General features: G+C 45.4%; 7 protein-coding genes across 7 annotated transcripts; 4 read left to right on the top strand and 3 right to left on the bottom strand.

Moving 5' to 3' along the window:
- Positions 1–449: 449 nt before the first annotated feature.
- On the top strand, positions 450–2,152 carry V1516DRAFT_621057 (uncharacterized protein; the record flags this gene model as incomplete). Its single annotated transcript, XM_066919511.1, has 2 exons — positions 450–1,429; positions 1,483–2,152. The coding sequence occupies 2 exons, from the start codon at positions 450–452 to the stop codon at positions 2,150–2,152; spliced, it is 1,650 nt and encodes a 549-aa protein (XP_066778731.1).
- Positions 2,153–2,716: 564 nt separating this feature from the next.
- V1516DRAFT_662531 (uncharacterized protein) lies at positions 2,717–5,402 on the top strand (the record flags this gene model as incomplete). The annotated part of the gene is made up of 3 exons (XM_066920449.1): positions 2,717–2,979; positions 3,029–3,063; positions 3,121–5,402. The coding sequence occupies 3 exons, from the start codon at positions 2,717–2,719 to the stop codon at positions 5,400–5,402; spliced, it is 2,580 nt and encodes an 859-aa protein (XP_066778730.1).
- A 34-nt stretch (positions 5,403–5,436) lies between these two features.
- On the bottom strand, positions 5,437–8,266 carry V1516DRAFT_633481 (Hsp70 protein-domain-containing protein). The gene is made up of 2 exons (XM_066919979.1): positions 7,901–8,266; positions 5,437–7,853 (listed from the first exon to the last, which is right to left on the bottom strand). Exons 1-2 carry the CDS (start codon positions 8,135–8,137, stop codon positions 5,568–5,570), a joined length of 2,523 nt encoding a protein of 840 aa, XP_066778729.1. The 5' UTR covers positions 8,138–8,266; the 3' UTR covers positions 5,437–5,567.
- A 1,391-nt stretch (positions 8,267–9,657) lies between these two features.
- V1516DRAFT_694613 (nucleotide-diphospho-sugar transferase) lies at positions 9,658–10,653 on the top strand (the record flags this gene model as incomplete). Its single annotated transcript, XM_066923954.1, has 1 exon — positions 9,658–10,653. One exon carries the CDS (start codon positions 9,658–9,660, stop codon positions 10,651–10,653), a length of 996 nt encoding a protein of 331 aa, XP_066778728.1.
- Positions 10,634–12,057, bottom strand: V1516DRAFT_670407 (ubiquitin carboxyl-terminal hydrolase). The gene is made up of 4 exons (XM_066921354.1): positions 11,807–12,057; positions 11,668–11,762; positions 11,354–11,600; positions 10,634–11,299 (listed from the first exon to the last, which is right to left on the bottom strand). Exons 1-4 carry the CDS (start codon positions 11,846–11,848, stop codon positions 10,724–10,726), a joined length of 960 nt encoding a protein of 319 aa, XP_066778727.1. The 5' UTR covers positions 11,849–12,057; the 3' UTR covers positions 10,634–10,723.
- V1516DRAFT_670405 (uncharacterized protein) lies at positions 11,893–12,998 on the top strand (the record flags this gene model as incomplete). Its single annotated transcript, XM_066921353.1, has 2 exons — positions 11,893–12,104; positions 12,149–12,998. Coding segments are annotated over exons 1-2 (905 nt in total), but the record flags the coding sequence as incomplete, so codon positions are not given.
- V1516DRAFT_670404 (uncharacterized protein) lies at positions 12,894–13,571 on the bottom strand. The gene is made up of 3 exons (XM_066921352.1): positions 13,391–13,571; positions 13,255–13,329; positions 12,894–13,205 (listed from the first exon to the last, which is right to left on the bottom strand). The coding sequence occupies exons 1-3, from the start codon at positions 13,494–13,496 to the stop codon at positions 13,018–13,020; spliced, it is 369 nt and encodes a 122-aa protein (XP_066778725.1). The 5' UTR covers positions 13,497–13,571; the 3' UTR covers positions 12,894–13,017.
- Positions 13,572–13,908: the final 337 nt, after the last annotated feature.

The raw sequence follows: 13,908 nt of genomic DNA, 5'->3' as shown, positions 1-13,908 counted from the left end.
TAACTGAACTGCCGCTAGCTCAACAACCACAGCAACCACAGCAACAAAAACAAAGTAGATTTTATGGTGCGCGAAGTTTTTTTACCCGTTCAGCGGCGAACAGCATTCTTGGTCAGAGTCGAATGACTGCGAATGGAGTCTATGACGATGAAATGACTGGCACTTACACTGGACATCTATATCCTGCGGACTCTGTAATTCCTGGCAACTCAAAGTCCAACTCTGTCGATGAGTCGGCTACTAGCCAGGGAAACCCAGATGCCCACTCTGAACTTGAGATGATTGATCGTTCAGATATTATGACAAGCAGTCGGACTTCTATGGAAAGTGTCGGGCTTGAAAGCATCGTGTCTCGGAACCAAAAGCGGTCCCCTCCTCCTGCTTTGATGCGACTGTACGAACAAGCACATCCCCAACGGATGACAGCTGCTACCTTGGATATGAATAATATGAATGCATTGCGCCATGTATATTACGATGATTTAGATGATCCATCAATCCAGACAGGATTGAACTCGCAGGGTCGTCTGTCTCTCAATGACGGAATTTCAGGAATTAGTCAGATTCCTGGGGATATCACCATTCCAGGGGACGTTGAGAGCGTGCATCCCGATCTTCCTCGTCAAGATCTAAGATTGCCTGAAAATGATTCAGGCATTGCACCTAATACTGCTTTCACCAGAAAATCAGGTGGCTTTCGTTCGATTCCTCCCAGGATTGCAGCAAATAGTATGCCAGTACGTCCTCTTGACACAATTTGGGCAAAGTTTTATATTATTTCGCTGTGTTGTCTTTTCGCTACCTCTTTCACTGTCTGGCTTGAAACTGAGGTCACACGATCTATTTCGCTAACAGACAGTATTTATACCGTGATTCAAGGTTCTGCATCGATTTTGGGTCTTGATATTTTTCTTGCCTTTCTGATCTCAATCGTGTGGTTTATACTGCTCAATTTTTGCGTTCGTCCGCTACTCGCTGTTACAGTTGTCTCCATTCCTATCTTTTTGGTTGGACTCTCTCTTTATCCGTTAATTATGTCTTACCGAGATAGCTGGGGTGGGAACACCACTCAGGACCAAGCTATGCGTTGGACAAGTTTGATACCAGTCTTGATGGCCGCTCTCTGGGTCTGGTTTGCTATCCAGGCAAGATATACACTTGGTCGTGCTATCGGTATTGTTCAGCTGGCGTGCAGAATACTGACACAGAATCCCGCTCTAATTTTACTCAGTTTGGGCACATTAATATATTTTGTTGGATTTACATGGCTTTGGTTTGGTATGTTTGCAAGAGTCTTTTTGAGAGGGCATGTGGTTGTTGGAAGTAGTGGATTCACTACTTGGGTGCTGGATGGAAATTCGTGGTTTATTGGTGCCTGGTATGTTCTGATGTATTTGTGGACATGGGGTGTTTTTTCTGGTGTTCAAAGGTAAGTCATTTTGTCCCACTGGACAGTGCTAAGTAACTAATTTTTGATTTCAGAGTGACGACCTCGATTGTGGTTTCACAGTGGTACTTTCATCGAACAGAAAATCAGGAGTCGTCATCTTCGCTAGTAATGAGATGTTTAAAGCAATCTTTGTCTGTGTTCTCGGGAACTACTTGCTTCGCTTCTTTTATCAGTTTACTGATTCGGCTGCCGCTTCTGATGCTGCCTCGTCGGGTAGTTGCATTTATTTCAGTATCTATCAATAACATCATTCCTGCCCCGATTGCTATGGTCACTTCTTCGCTGACGCTTTCTTTTGCGGGGATTTCGTCACAATCTTTGATGACTGCCTCGCGAGAAATGCCTGAAATGCGGACGATGGATCTTGGCTCACGGCAATCGTTCAACGATACTTGGACTGCATATAGACTTTCCAAGATGCTATTATCTGCAGCTAGAGTATTGACTGCACTTGTACTGGGATTCGGCGCATGGGTTCACGCAGCCCAGGATGTCAATGGAGGGAGTTTATATGGATATGTGGTTGGATTAATGGGTTCTGCAATTGGCTGGGTTGTTCTGGGAAGTACTGAAGGTAATCTCTCTATGATCGTTGATTCAACTTTTGTTTCGTTTGCAATCGATAGACTTAGTGGAAGCAACGGACACTGTATCGAAGCTGATGTTCAATTTGCGGGGCCGGTCACTACTGTTTCGCCATAACACTATCCTTACTTTTCGAATCTCAACGTGCTTTGAAATATTTACTGGAAGGTTCAGGTTTAGCCCTCTTCTTTGATGCAGGTGTTTGGAGGAAAAGTTATATACGGTCAGGGAGTAGAATGGAATGGATTTCTTTGGAGTCTAGGATTGTTTGGCCGAGTTGCGTTTTACACTTAATATTCTTGTTTTCTGGTACTGTTTCTTGTTTCCAGTGTATTTGTTATCGTGTTATTATTCTTGCACATAAGAATAATTTCACACTGTTTCTGCGATACAATTTTTGTATTGTCGTTGGAAATGATGCTTTAAGATAAAGATTGGTTTATCACACGTGATCCCGAGGTAGATAGATATGAACTGTGAAGAATATTGCTGGAAGGCCGATCTCAGGTGCGCAGGTTCAATTCTAAGGGTAACTGGAGGGACCTTTGATTGCTACGAGAGTTTTCCACAGCATATTCAATAAGAAAAAACGGATATTAGTTTATTTTGCGGATTTAGATGAGCCTGAGTTCGAGCCTCGTTTGTAGTGGTTCAACAACTTCCAGCAGTCTATCAGCCGACATGCACAGGACTGTGTCGCCTGTTGCCGCGCAGCAGCAATTTTCAGTACCGAAGCCAAGCGAGATTAAATTTAGTCATGGCCGAGTGCCGTCATCTTCCTCTTCTTCGGCAGGTGGTGCCGGGTCGAGTTATACAGCTGCATTAGTTCAACAGCAGTACTTGCAGCAGCAACAGCTACAACAATCGCAATCAAACCGGAATAGTCCTGAAGCTCCTCCGCCAATCGTTGCTTTGTACTTAGTGAGATTTGATATTCGAAAAGGGCGAGTATTGAGATTTTAGCGTCCCGACAACAAATACTAATTGGTTCAGATATGTCGTCGACTGGTATCGGACTTCTTCGCCAGGTAAGTACTTACAGTGATTTCCAGTGGAATGCGGACAGAAACGCTGATTTGACGCAGCTATCCCGCTAGATTTAATCGAATTTCGATCGTTTCCTTCGGGCCTACATAATTCACAGACAGACGTGATCTACTTCATGCAAGGCGAGTTTTACTCTGGCGTGAGCGTGTTTTTAAGGCAAATGACCGATAACGCTGCCGAACGGTATGCGAGAATGTATTCGCTGGGCGTTCTCGTTCCTAGCGGATTGATTCGGCGGGGTAGAAATACGCTTGGCGCTGGTCGAATGGGCAGGAGCTGGTGTCACGTTAATGCGTTACGAGAGCTCGTCGAAGATTATTCGGCGAACCCAGGTAATTATTCTGCTCTCGACGCTTACTTCAGCCAATATGGGTTATTGAGCGGGATTGCTCAATCTCCAGGCGCGTCAACCTCTTCTGGGCTTCCTGAGCCATTAATCTATAATCCACCTCGACGTCCCTTCGAACTTTCCACAGCCAAGCTGCGATCTACTCCACCGACATTGTCCGATAACGAGACTGATTCGTTTGCAGCAGCTTCATTTAGTGGGCCTAACGCGCCGCCAATTCTTCCCGCATCACATCCAGCGTACTCGTTGCCTTCGTTTTTGGACACGTTTGGTCCACTCGTGTTTAAGATCTGGAAAGCGGCTCTGGCTCGAGAACGTATTTTGATTGTTGGGGACATGCCTATCGAGCAAGGCTGTAATTTCGTGTATGACATAGCAATATTGGCCAACATACCTCAGGCAATTGGACAAATGCTACCAATTCCTGCATATCGAATCAGACCGCTGTTTGCGATCGGCTTGTATGATATCGATTACTTGCAATCACTTTCCAAACTTTCTCCTGCTGAGGAAGCGCGACAGAAGCGACCTAGCCCATTTTATGGTTGGATCGCTTATACTACGGATAAATTGTTACGAGAGAAAGATGGTATATTTGATGTTATAGTGAAATTGCCGCCTCTTGAGGCCTCGATTTCGGCAGCGGCATCAATTTCTCGGCCAACATCCCCACTGTCGACGGCGGGTGAACCGCCGATGTACTATCCTGTTGGAGCAGCTGGCTCCGCTACCGCTGAGACGAGCTCGCGAATTCTATATCCTGTGATAACTTATTCTACGCATCCGAAAGAGCATTTACGGGCGTCGATCCGAGATATGCGACGATTCCAAACACTTGAAGCGCAGATCGGGTATTCCATCGATCCGCGTCATCGATGGTTTCAAAAATACTGTGCATTGACAGTTCAGGCAGAACAAGTGTCGCTTCTAGAACGCCAGATGACTGCCAGCAGCTCTGGAGAGAGCACGATCGAATATTCTGGTGATCTCGAGCGCCGGGGTCGCCAGCCTCGGACGACCGAGATGATGGCTCTTTTAGCTGCTGCTGATGATATCACTGCAGCGACAAACGAAGACGAGATATATAACGATGATCCAGAGCTGTTTTTTTCTACCAAAACAAACCTACAGACCGAGCAGCCTTCGTGGCGACAACTGACATGGCTTGGGTTTTTATGGTGGGCGTCTGCAGGCGAAGAGGCACGAATAGACGAGGAGGAAAACGTGGATGTGAGTGCTATGCTGAGCAATGCAAATGGGACGAACACATCATTGAACAAACTCCCTGGTTTGATTGACAAAGGAACGCGGCCTCTGTTACTAGACGATTCGATATCGCGATCATCTTCCGTCGCAACGACTCCGATGGCGCTGAACAATGAGGAAAGTTTCACCTATATTTCACCTTTTCAGGATTTGTCGCAACTGGATGACCCGATAGTGCGTCGACAAGTTGCAGTTCAGCAACGACAGCGCCTGATGTCCGAGGAAGATAATGATGAAGAGGAGATAGAGGATCCTAGTGCGGCCCGGATGTTGTATGCGGCCGTCGAATCCTCTAAGCAAGTCGCCATTATCGGATTTTTCCATCGGCTGACGGCTAGAGTGTTCACTGTTCTATCGAATTTGATTCAAGAGCAGAACCTAGTAGTGCAACGCGTCGAGTATACTCCTCGTCGACGCAAGCGCACGGATTTATCGAGTGATCCTCAACCGCCTGATGCATCCGCAACAGCGTCATCGTCTTCTGCGGCCTCAGCATCTTCGCAGCCGGCTGTCGATCCGGATTTACTTTCGGAGGTACACCAAACGTTGTGGATTTCGAAAAACGATATGCTGGGAATGGGTCTGGATCCTTGGAGTGATTCTGATTCCCGGTTTGTGGCAACCATTGTATTGCGTTGGTGGGGTGGCCAACTTGAAGCGAGAAGGGACAATGAGTTTTTGAATTCGGTCACGTTTTGCTGTTGATCCGAGTTAGTTTACGTCGGTTTGGAATCGTGGAGTTATTTCAATTTATTTCATTCATCTATTGGAGTTCATGATGCATTTGGATTAATATATATCTATTATCTCTATTTATAATGGCCTTTTTTTAAGTCTTGGAAGCAGCTAACATAGTCAATAACTGTCGCGCTATAACTCATCGTGAACAGGCTCAGTTTCTATTTCGGGGTCCAGAGACTCCTCAGTAGGCTCGGGCGCCTCGGCTGAAGACTCGGTCGGAGCAGGCATTGTGGTAATATTTGCTCCGTCATCTTCAAGCGGCAAGATAGTAAACGTCTCTTCATGTTCAGTATCGAACGGCAAAATTGTAAATTCCGGTTCCGCAGGCTCTCCCTCAGATATATCTGACTCAGCAGCAGCAGCAGACTCAGCAGCCGCCGAGGCAGCCGAGGCAGAAGCTCGAAGTAGCTCAGTTTCCCGTTGGATCACTCTATTCTCAAATTCGCGTAGCTGTTTCAATTTTTCCTGTATGCTTGACAGAACCATGCTTTCGCCTTCCTCATATAACCATTCGAGCGCGTCAGCGGCAAGATTTAAAACTCCTTCGCGCTCCTCTTCGGTCGAATGCTGCATAAACCGGATGCTTTGATACTCAATCCATTCGCGAACTCGATAGGCATATGCCTCAAGAGAATTCCGTGCCGTATCTCGGGCTGCACGGTCGGCATCCAGGCGATCAAAAGCCCGTAATCGTGTTTGTGAAGCTGTCTTTGTGCCTTTGCCTAGATTTCGCGGACCTGAATAGCTGCGCTTGCCTTTGATTGCTTGTCGAACATATTTAGGTTTCGGCTTTGCAGAAGGTTTAGCTTTTGCCTTCGTGCTTGTTTCTGTCGTCGACGTTGTTGCTGTTGTAGTTGCTGATTCAGATTCAGTCTCAGTTGCTGTAGTTTGAGTGTCTGTTGTAGCAGAATCTTCATCCGATGAGTCGTCCTTTTTATTTCCTTTAAAGAAGTCAAATATCTTCTGTTTGAAGTCCTCGTTCTCTTCTCCCTCAGTATCACCATCTTTTGGCAATGTCACGTTGCACACAAATCCAAATCCAGTAACGTCAAAAGTGCGACTGATTGAAAGCTCTGCTTCCAAATTCGAAACTAGGGATGAACAATTGTTTGCACTTAAAATCTTGGATCTGGTCTCATCGATCCCGGTGAGCGAATATTCAAACAAAGTTCGACCGTTCTCAAGAAACTCAAGACTAGCTGACGCAGCATCGTCCGGTAAATTCAGCGGAAATAACGTCTTGTTGCCAATAAGATTCGAAGAAGATGGAAACAAAATTTCAGATCTTGCGGTTTTGGCACCCGAAGTAGAAGTGATTACGGATTTGAATAAATAATCATTCATAATCGGTTCGACAACGTTAATCTCTTTTGCGCGGAACTGTTTCGATACCCCCACACCTCGCAATGCTGCTCCCATCACAGCAGTTTCATCGGCATTTACAGTCTTGGACAATTTAGTTGCATCTCCATTCAACACATCGCGAATGACAACGCGCTGGAACACAGGAATTCGCGTTGAACCACCCATAACGATAACCGAAGAGACTTCTAAAATATCAATTCCAGCTTGCTTAAGCGCTGTTTCGAACGGAGCCTTGATTTGTGGATAAAGGTCTTCAATGGCAGATTCAAGCTCTGATCGAGTCACTTCAGTGCGGAAATCGTTATCCTCAAATAAACTCTCCATTGAAACGCGCACTTCTGTGTTCGCACTCAAAATAGACTTCACTCTCTCGGCCTCCTTCCGCAGTCTGATAAGTGATCTTGCATTAGACAGAATGGCGTCGCCATATTTTTCTGTGAAACGAGCTAGAAGAATCTCATAGAGTCGGTCGTCTATGAGGTCACCACCAAGCGTGCTATCATAACCAACTCCTTCAACCGTGACGTTGAGAGCTGGTTTGCTAAGGATCGAGGTACCGTCTGCGCCTTCAGTGAACGAGACTACGGTAGCAGATGAGGAACCGGCACCAACGTCCCAGATAATGTTATACTGCTTGTCCTTGCCAAATGAGCGAGAGGAAGCATAGTTAATGGCTGCGGCAAGTCCGTCGGTGACCAGGGCAACAACTTTCAAGCCTGCTATATCAGCAGCATCGATAATGGCCTTACGCTGGACTGAGTCGAAAAAGGGCGGTACAGTAATGGCGACATCACGGACCGATCTAGTGGCCGAATCCTTCGGCAGCATTTCCTCAGCCAGAACTTTGAGATGTGCAAACGACATGGCAAGAACTTCCTCGAGAGAAAATGACGAGTCAGGAGTTTTAAAAGAAACCGTCGACCGGTTTGCCGAAGGAACAAATGTAGATCCAGGATGACGATCAAGATATAAAGCGGCTTCGGGCGAGTCGATTGATTTACCCAAGACTGGTTTGAAATTAAGAAATGATGTCGCCGGAAACCGAGGCGCCTAGTCAGTAAGTAATTGGCAAATCATTTGTCGATGAAAATACGTACAATCATACCGGCGGCACCGCCATACAAACGCTCGTCGCCCTTGAAAGCAAGTCCAGAGACATCCTTGCGCTTTGAATCGCGCGACAAAACAATCTCAAACGGCACTCCAGGAGAAACAAGAACCGCTTTGGTGGACGATTGGCCGAAATCAACAGCAAGAATTGCGGCAAGTGTGGTTCCAGGTAGAAGAATGAGCAAAACAGCCAGAGCTGTTAATGCGTGTCGTAGTCGAATCATGATAATGTGGTATCAGCTGAACTCGGCGATTCGATCAACAGTCAACAACAATTGGGTTGTTAAGAGATTATAGTTAGGAATTAGCACAAAAATTACAATGTTCTGTTGTTGAGGATCCAGATCAAAAACAGAATCCGAATTAATACTGGCCTTTTTTTGATCTGGGTATTATAGGCGATGGGAAATGCTACGTGTGCAGAAAGAAGACTCAGCTGTTGTGGGCACGAAGTCACCCGATAAGAGTTCCTGATATGCTGTACATGTGGAACCATGATTAGATATCAATTTCGCGAATTACCATGCGAAGGGAACAAATTTTTGACAATTCTCCGAGCATATCTAATATTCTGATCATACATTGTGTAGTTAAGCTTTTTGTGGACCGACCTGCAATGTCGGCCTGTTAAATATGGTTCCTGTCCGCTGCAGCAGCACGTCTGACGGCGTCGTAGTGAACGCGGCTTCTGAGTGCGGCCCTGGAAGGATTACGTATGCTCGGGATGTCCCTGACGCCCATATATTCGTCGACTTACGCAAGCCAACAGGAACAAATCCAGGTTTTTTGGGCTTTGGAGTTCGAATGGGATTCCACTGACCGTCGCATTCGATTCAGGTCCTCCGTTTGGTACGGAAACTCTGCCTCGTTGTCGGAGCTGTACGATTCGAGATTGTCATTACGTGTACCCTGACGGGCAGATCCACGCGCGTGACGAGTTTTTCTATTTTTCGACACGTAATTTGGAAACAGGGATTGTTCGCGTCTAGAAGTGTCGCGTGTGCTCATACACACACATATATATCTCTAGTTCCCTGGATTTGGATTCTACTTCTGTTACATTTACCAGTCGAGTTGCTGAGGTCCTTGAATCTGATCTGCAGTAGTCAGACGTCACCGGCACTAGCTGATTCCTTGTGCTGTCTTCGAACATTTTGGATTTCGATATTTGATATTACCGATTGTGATTGTTCCAGATTTTTTTCCGTTATCGTCAAGTTTATGTGGTTTCGACAGTAAATTTTCGATTTTTATCTTTCTTTTTTGGTTTCGCCGGACGTGTGCTATAAAACAATACAACCTACCGTCGGTATTAATATTATTAAAAGTCAAAGCAAAAATGCGTCTCTGGAATAGACGAGTTTCTCGTCTTCTTTTTACTCTTATATCCTCATTTGCATTCATCACAGTTATCCTGGGTATTTTACATTCGCTCCATACAAAGGAAATCATCGACCATCCATATCTAGACAAGCTAGCTTCCAACTTGGAGTCACACAGGTCCCCATTTGGGTTTTTTAAGGCCCGACCTGTTGAAAAGGAAATTGCAAATTCTGATCAAACACCTAGTGTATCTATTTCCAGTCTTGCCTCTGCTTCTGCGACCGCGCAAGCTACGCCGGTTCAAAATAACGGCGACTCAAGCAAAGCTGAGGATGCTGGCGCTTCGTCAGCATCCGGCTCCATCGCTCCGCTTGAAACTCAATTGACGCCCGAAATCAAACTTGAGAATGCAACGTTTGTTATGCTTGTCCGTAATTCGGAAGTGCATAATGCACGAACATCGATCCGATCAGTCGAAGACCGGTTCAACCGCAACTTCCATTATCCCTGGTTGTTCATGAACGATCGGCCATTTTCCGCAGATTTCATTCGGATGACTAAAGGTCTTGTCTCCGGGGAAGCCACTTACGTGACAATTCCTCGGGAAAATTGGTCCATGCCCGATTTTGTTGATCGACAGACTGCGAGGCAAAAAATGCGTGCCATGGCTGCCAAAAACATCTTGTACGGTGGATCAGAAAGTTACCGGCACATGTGTCGATTTTTCTCTGGCTTTTTCTTTCGCCAGGAGGCGCTGCTGAAGTACGATTACTACTGGCGTGTTGAGCCAGACACACAGTTATACTGTGACATTGACTATGATGTGTTTACATTTATGCGGGAAAATAAGAAAAAGTACGGGTTTGTCATTAGCTTGCGAGAATTCGCATCTACAGTGGAGACTCTATGGGGGACTATCACCAATTATACCCAGATTAACCCTTCGATAGTTCACAAGAACAATGCTATCGACTTTGTTGTCGATGACAATAAGGGGATAGAAAATGGTACTTACAATATGTGCCATTTCTGGTCTAATTTCGAGATTGCTTCGCTGGATCTTTGGAGAGATAAATCATATATGGACTTCTTCGACTACCTGGACAAGAGCCGAGGATTTTTCTATGAACGTTGGGGAGATGCGCCTGTACATTCACTTTATGTTTCCATAGCGCTCGACAAAGACGAGATCCACTGGTTCTACGATGTTGGATATCGTCACCACCCATTTACGCATTGTCCTGAACCGAGGAAAGATTTCCATGAAAACGGGAAATGCTATTGCAACCCGACCCAAAACTTTGATCGGAACCCGTACAGCTGTATGCGTCAATACCGTCGAATGCGAGGTGAGCAAGGAGTGCCTAGTTCGTTGGTCCTTTCAAATCATCACCCAGACCGAGGGAAACCGACTTAAAGTTAATTACGGTTTGTAGTTGCAGTTGAATATAGATGCAGATTGTACATAAAAGTAATACATCTTTGGACTAGAATTGAGACATAAGCTTACGTCGTTGTTCGGACTGCCGTCGCTTTGCGCTTCGATCTTTAGCGCCGACGATCAGTTTTTCAAACGACTCTTGATTCTCTACGGATGACCCTAAAACGCCTTTTAGGATCTCTGCAATGAGACCGACAAAATTTTCTTTTCGCAAAACGTTCTCACGCTTCCAATTTTCGCGCTTTTCCTGTTCCCTCATATAGCCTTCCTGGTCGCCAACGGCCAGGAGCAAATCTCTAGGATCTTTTGCGACCGCCATCAGATTAAACCTGACTTCGCCTTCGGGATACCTTCCTATGCGACGATACAAGGCCTCAACTACTTTTTCTGGAAAATTTTCGTCAGTCGTTGAGTCGTCTAGTCGAATCGGAAATGGCTGCAGCCCATCGAGTTCGTAAAGTTTTCCGGCAATCGGAATGTATGCTATGTAGTGATAGATGTCATCTGCCGAATTGGCAGCCGATCGAGGAGCGTGCGTTTCGTCGACAAAAGGTACAGGCCTTGAGAAAGAATTGTGGACGAGTCGGATCAGATCCGAATTTGAAAGCGTTTCTCCACGAAGCTAGATCCTAGGTCAGTAGGATTTCAGAAATCTTTAAGGCCAAATAGAACGCACATCAGCATCGAAATCGGCGACAAAGGCCTCAAACTCGGTCAAAGATGAACCAAGCTTAATCTCTTTCCGATTCAGTAACACTGACAGGATTGCTTGAGTTGCACAGGCATTCTGAATTTTCTGGTGCGCAAAGAATAGCGTTTGCTCGGCCTCCGGATCGTACTCGCCGTCGAGCGGACGACCGTCCGCGGTTGATTTGACTGCTGCTTCGGTCCATTTAAACAGAAATATGATACCATATAGTGGACTAGATGATAGTTGGTATTTGATATTTATCGCATTTCGTGGGTTCTAGAACAAGTGAAAACACGTACGCGAGCGCTCTGAGCGAATCTGGGTCGAGCGATAGCAGCTCTTCAAACACGACACCTTTTACACCGAGTTGTTCGACCAGCTCAGTAAATAATCCCTGTACCGTCAGCAGAAATTCATAAACCAGAATATTATGCTTACCGCATCTGATTCGATCGTATTCCAGCCTGTTGTTGTTGCCATCGTCTGTAGATGAAGGGTAATTTAGTAGAAGTGGGATTTCCCGATCGCGATCACTTGATTCTCTTGATTGCTCACCCACCACACAGAGGACATGGACCGGACGCGAGTCGCAAAATTAGCAAAAGCAAAAGCAGCTTTATCATCGGATCTATTGAGACCTTCCACCGATCAAGAGCCTTTATCATCTACAGTACTGCGGGAAATCACGGCGTCACTCGATCGCGCTGTTGATGTCTGCAGCCCAGACCATGTCAAAGTATGTCCATTTGTATCTCAGACTCGAAAGTCCTAACAGAGTAGAAAATTCGGCAATTAATTATCGGGAACATTATGTTTCCTTCTCGGATAACTGCTTTTGCGAAATATTTAGTCATGTATTCCCCATGCACTAAGAAGCGTCACGGAAAATTGTACATTCTTTACATTATCAATGACGTTTTATATCATACACAAGCTACTAGTAGTTTCAAAGATGGTATCCAGACATATCTGCCGCTGCTATTTGCTCAAGCTTGGTCTTATACAAGAACTAAAGCTGCTGTTGGTGAGCTGGTTGAGCTGTGGATCCAGCTCGGCTACTATGATTCTATGTTTCTGCATTCCCTGAATGATGAATCCAAGATTTCGCAATTATTGACAAGTAGCGCGAAGACGCCCAGTATTGCCATACCGACAGCACTAGAAGTACCAGAATTTCTCGGTAGAGAAGGGGATGTATATTATGATCTACCAGTTTCGACAATGATGATGTGTATCCAAGGGGATAATCCAATCCCGACGGAGGCACCGCGTGCGATCCGAATCCATGTCGACCCTGCTACTACCAACGGAGAACTACAGCCAGCATTACGCGAAGCGATTGACGATTTTTATAACGGACTAAAGTGGAATGGCAGTGTGTTTGTTGAGACTGAACAGCAGCCGAGCGAGGAAAAATATACTTATGAAGGTTGGACGATCGACTTTTTTAACCAGTCGAAACGACATGAACTTAATGACTACGAAAATACAAGTCGATCTGGGTCCCCGTACTCCGATGACTGAATTTATTTATCCAAAAATTATATATTACCTATAGATTTCCTTTCAGCACCATTCTGGCAAAATGCCAAATCCACTATTCCACCCAAATGAGCGTACTAAAAATATACCCAAATCCCAGCTCAAAATTATGATGCTGCCGAAGTAGTAGTAATGACAGTTTCCTCGACCACAATCGCTCCGTAGCCGTTTCGACCGCCCGTATTGATGGTATCCGAGTACACGCCAGGCGCCGGCTCGGCAATGTTACCATAGTCACGGCGCTGAAAGTAGATGTACTCCAAATAAAATGCATGGATATGGCCCGGGAGGAATCCTAAATTAGTTAGATTGACAGATAATGGAATAATCGTGACATAACATACCGAGGGCAGTCAAGGCGATGTTTATGAGCAAATCCAGTGAACAACCACCTATTATAAAAACACCCACCGGAGGAACTAAACCAATGACCAGATTAGAATGGATTTCCAAGCGAAACAGACAGTTCAGAACACATACAGAAAATTGTTATCACAATCAACAGGAAATCAGCGCAGAACGCCATTGCAGACTGAGTAGCAACCTCTTCATCGCGGATCTCGTTGCTTTCCAAATCCGATTCCATAGCGACAACTTATTGATAACCAACTCAAAACAGTTCAATCTGAAATAAATAAAAAAAACCTAGCAAACTCAAGTATGCTCAATAATATTTCAAATTATATCAGTCTGTGGCCACCCCATCCGAGTACTTAAAGACGAAGCACACGTGACATCTTTCACTTTATGCCGGAATGGGACCGATTACGATGGCTCCGAGAACTGCCTGTTTAGGCAGGATGTCAACAAAGGCTGGACAAACTGGTCTGATGACGGGACTTAGTTACCCAGGGCTCTCGACTAAATTAGTTTCTCGTACATTCTCGTATTCTCAATTCATGCTGTTTTAATCTTCTAACTGCAATGCATTGATGCGATGCTAACGCTGGCGCTGATCTCTGCAACTAGTTATAACTCTACCCCAACTTGACTTCTTC

Source organism: Lipomyces oligophaga, assembly GCF_038497815.1.
Source record: "Lipomyces oligophaga strain CBS 7107 unplaced genomic scaffold V1516scaffold_2, whole genome shotgun sequence".
In the NCBI taxonomy this organism is placed as follows: Eukaryota; Fungi; Ascomycota; class Lipomycetes; order Lipomycetales; family Lipomycetaceae; genus Lipomyces; species [Lipomyces] oligophaga.
Note: the sequence above shows the minus strand (reverse complement) of the source record. Positions and strands in the feature narration are given on the sequence as shown.

What these genes read in the sequence shown, in the direction of transcription:
- V1516DRAFT_633481 (XM_066919979.1), bottom strand. Translation starts at nt 8,137, where the DNA reads ATGATTCGACTACGACACGCATTAACAGCTCTGGCTGTTTTGCTCATT. An exon ending in GCGGTGCCGCCGGTATGATT is followed by an intron (nt 7,854 to 7,900) that starts GTACGTATTTTC and finishes CTTACTGACTAG; the next exon opens with GCGCCTCGGTTTCCGGCGAC.
- V1516DRAFT_670407 (XM_066921354.1), bottom strand. Translation starts at nt 11,848, where the DNA reads ATGGCAACAACAACAGGCTGGAATACGATCGAATCAGATGCG. An exon ending in GATTCGCTCAGAGCGCTCGC is followed by an intron (nt 11,601 to 11,667) that starts GTACGTGTTTTC and finishes ACTATCATCTAG; the next exon opens with TCCACTATATGGTATCATAT. An exon ending in TCGCCGATTTCGATGCTGAT is followed by an intron (nt 11,300 to 11,353) that starts GTGCGTTCTATT and finishes CCTAGGATCTAG; the next exon opens with CTTCGTGGAGAAACGCTTTC.
- V1516DRAFT_670404 (XM_066921352.1), bottom strand. Translation starts at nt 13,496, where the DNA reads ATGGAATCGGATTTGGAAAGCAACGAGATCCGCGATGAAGAGGTTGCT. An exon ending in GATTGTGATAACAATTTTCT is followed by an intron (nt 13,330 to 13,390) that starts GTATGTGTTCTG and finishes TCATTGGTTTAG; the next exon opens with TTCCTCCGGTGGGTGTTTTT. An exon ending in CATCGCCTTGACTGCCCTCG is followed by an intron (nt 13,206 to 13,254) that starts GTATGTTATGTC and finishes TAACTAATTTAG; the next exon opens with GATTCCTCCCGGGCCATATC.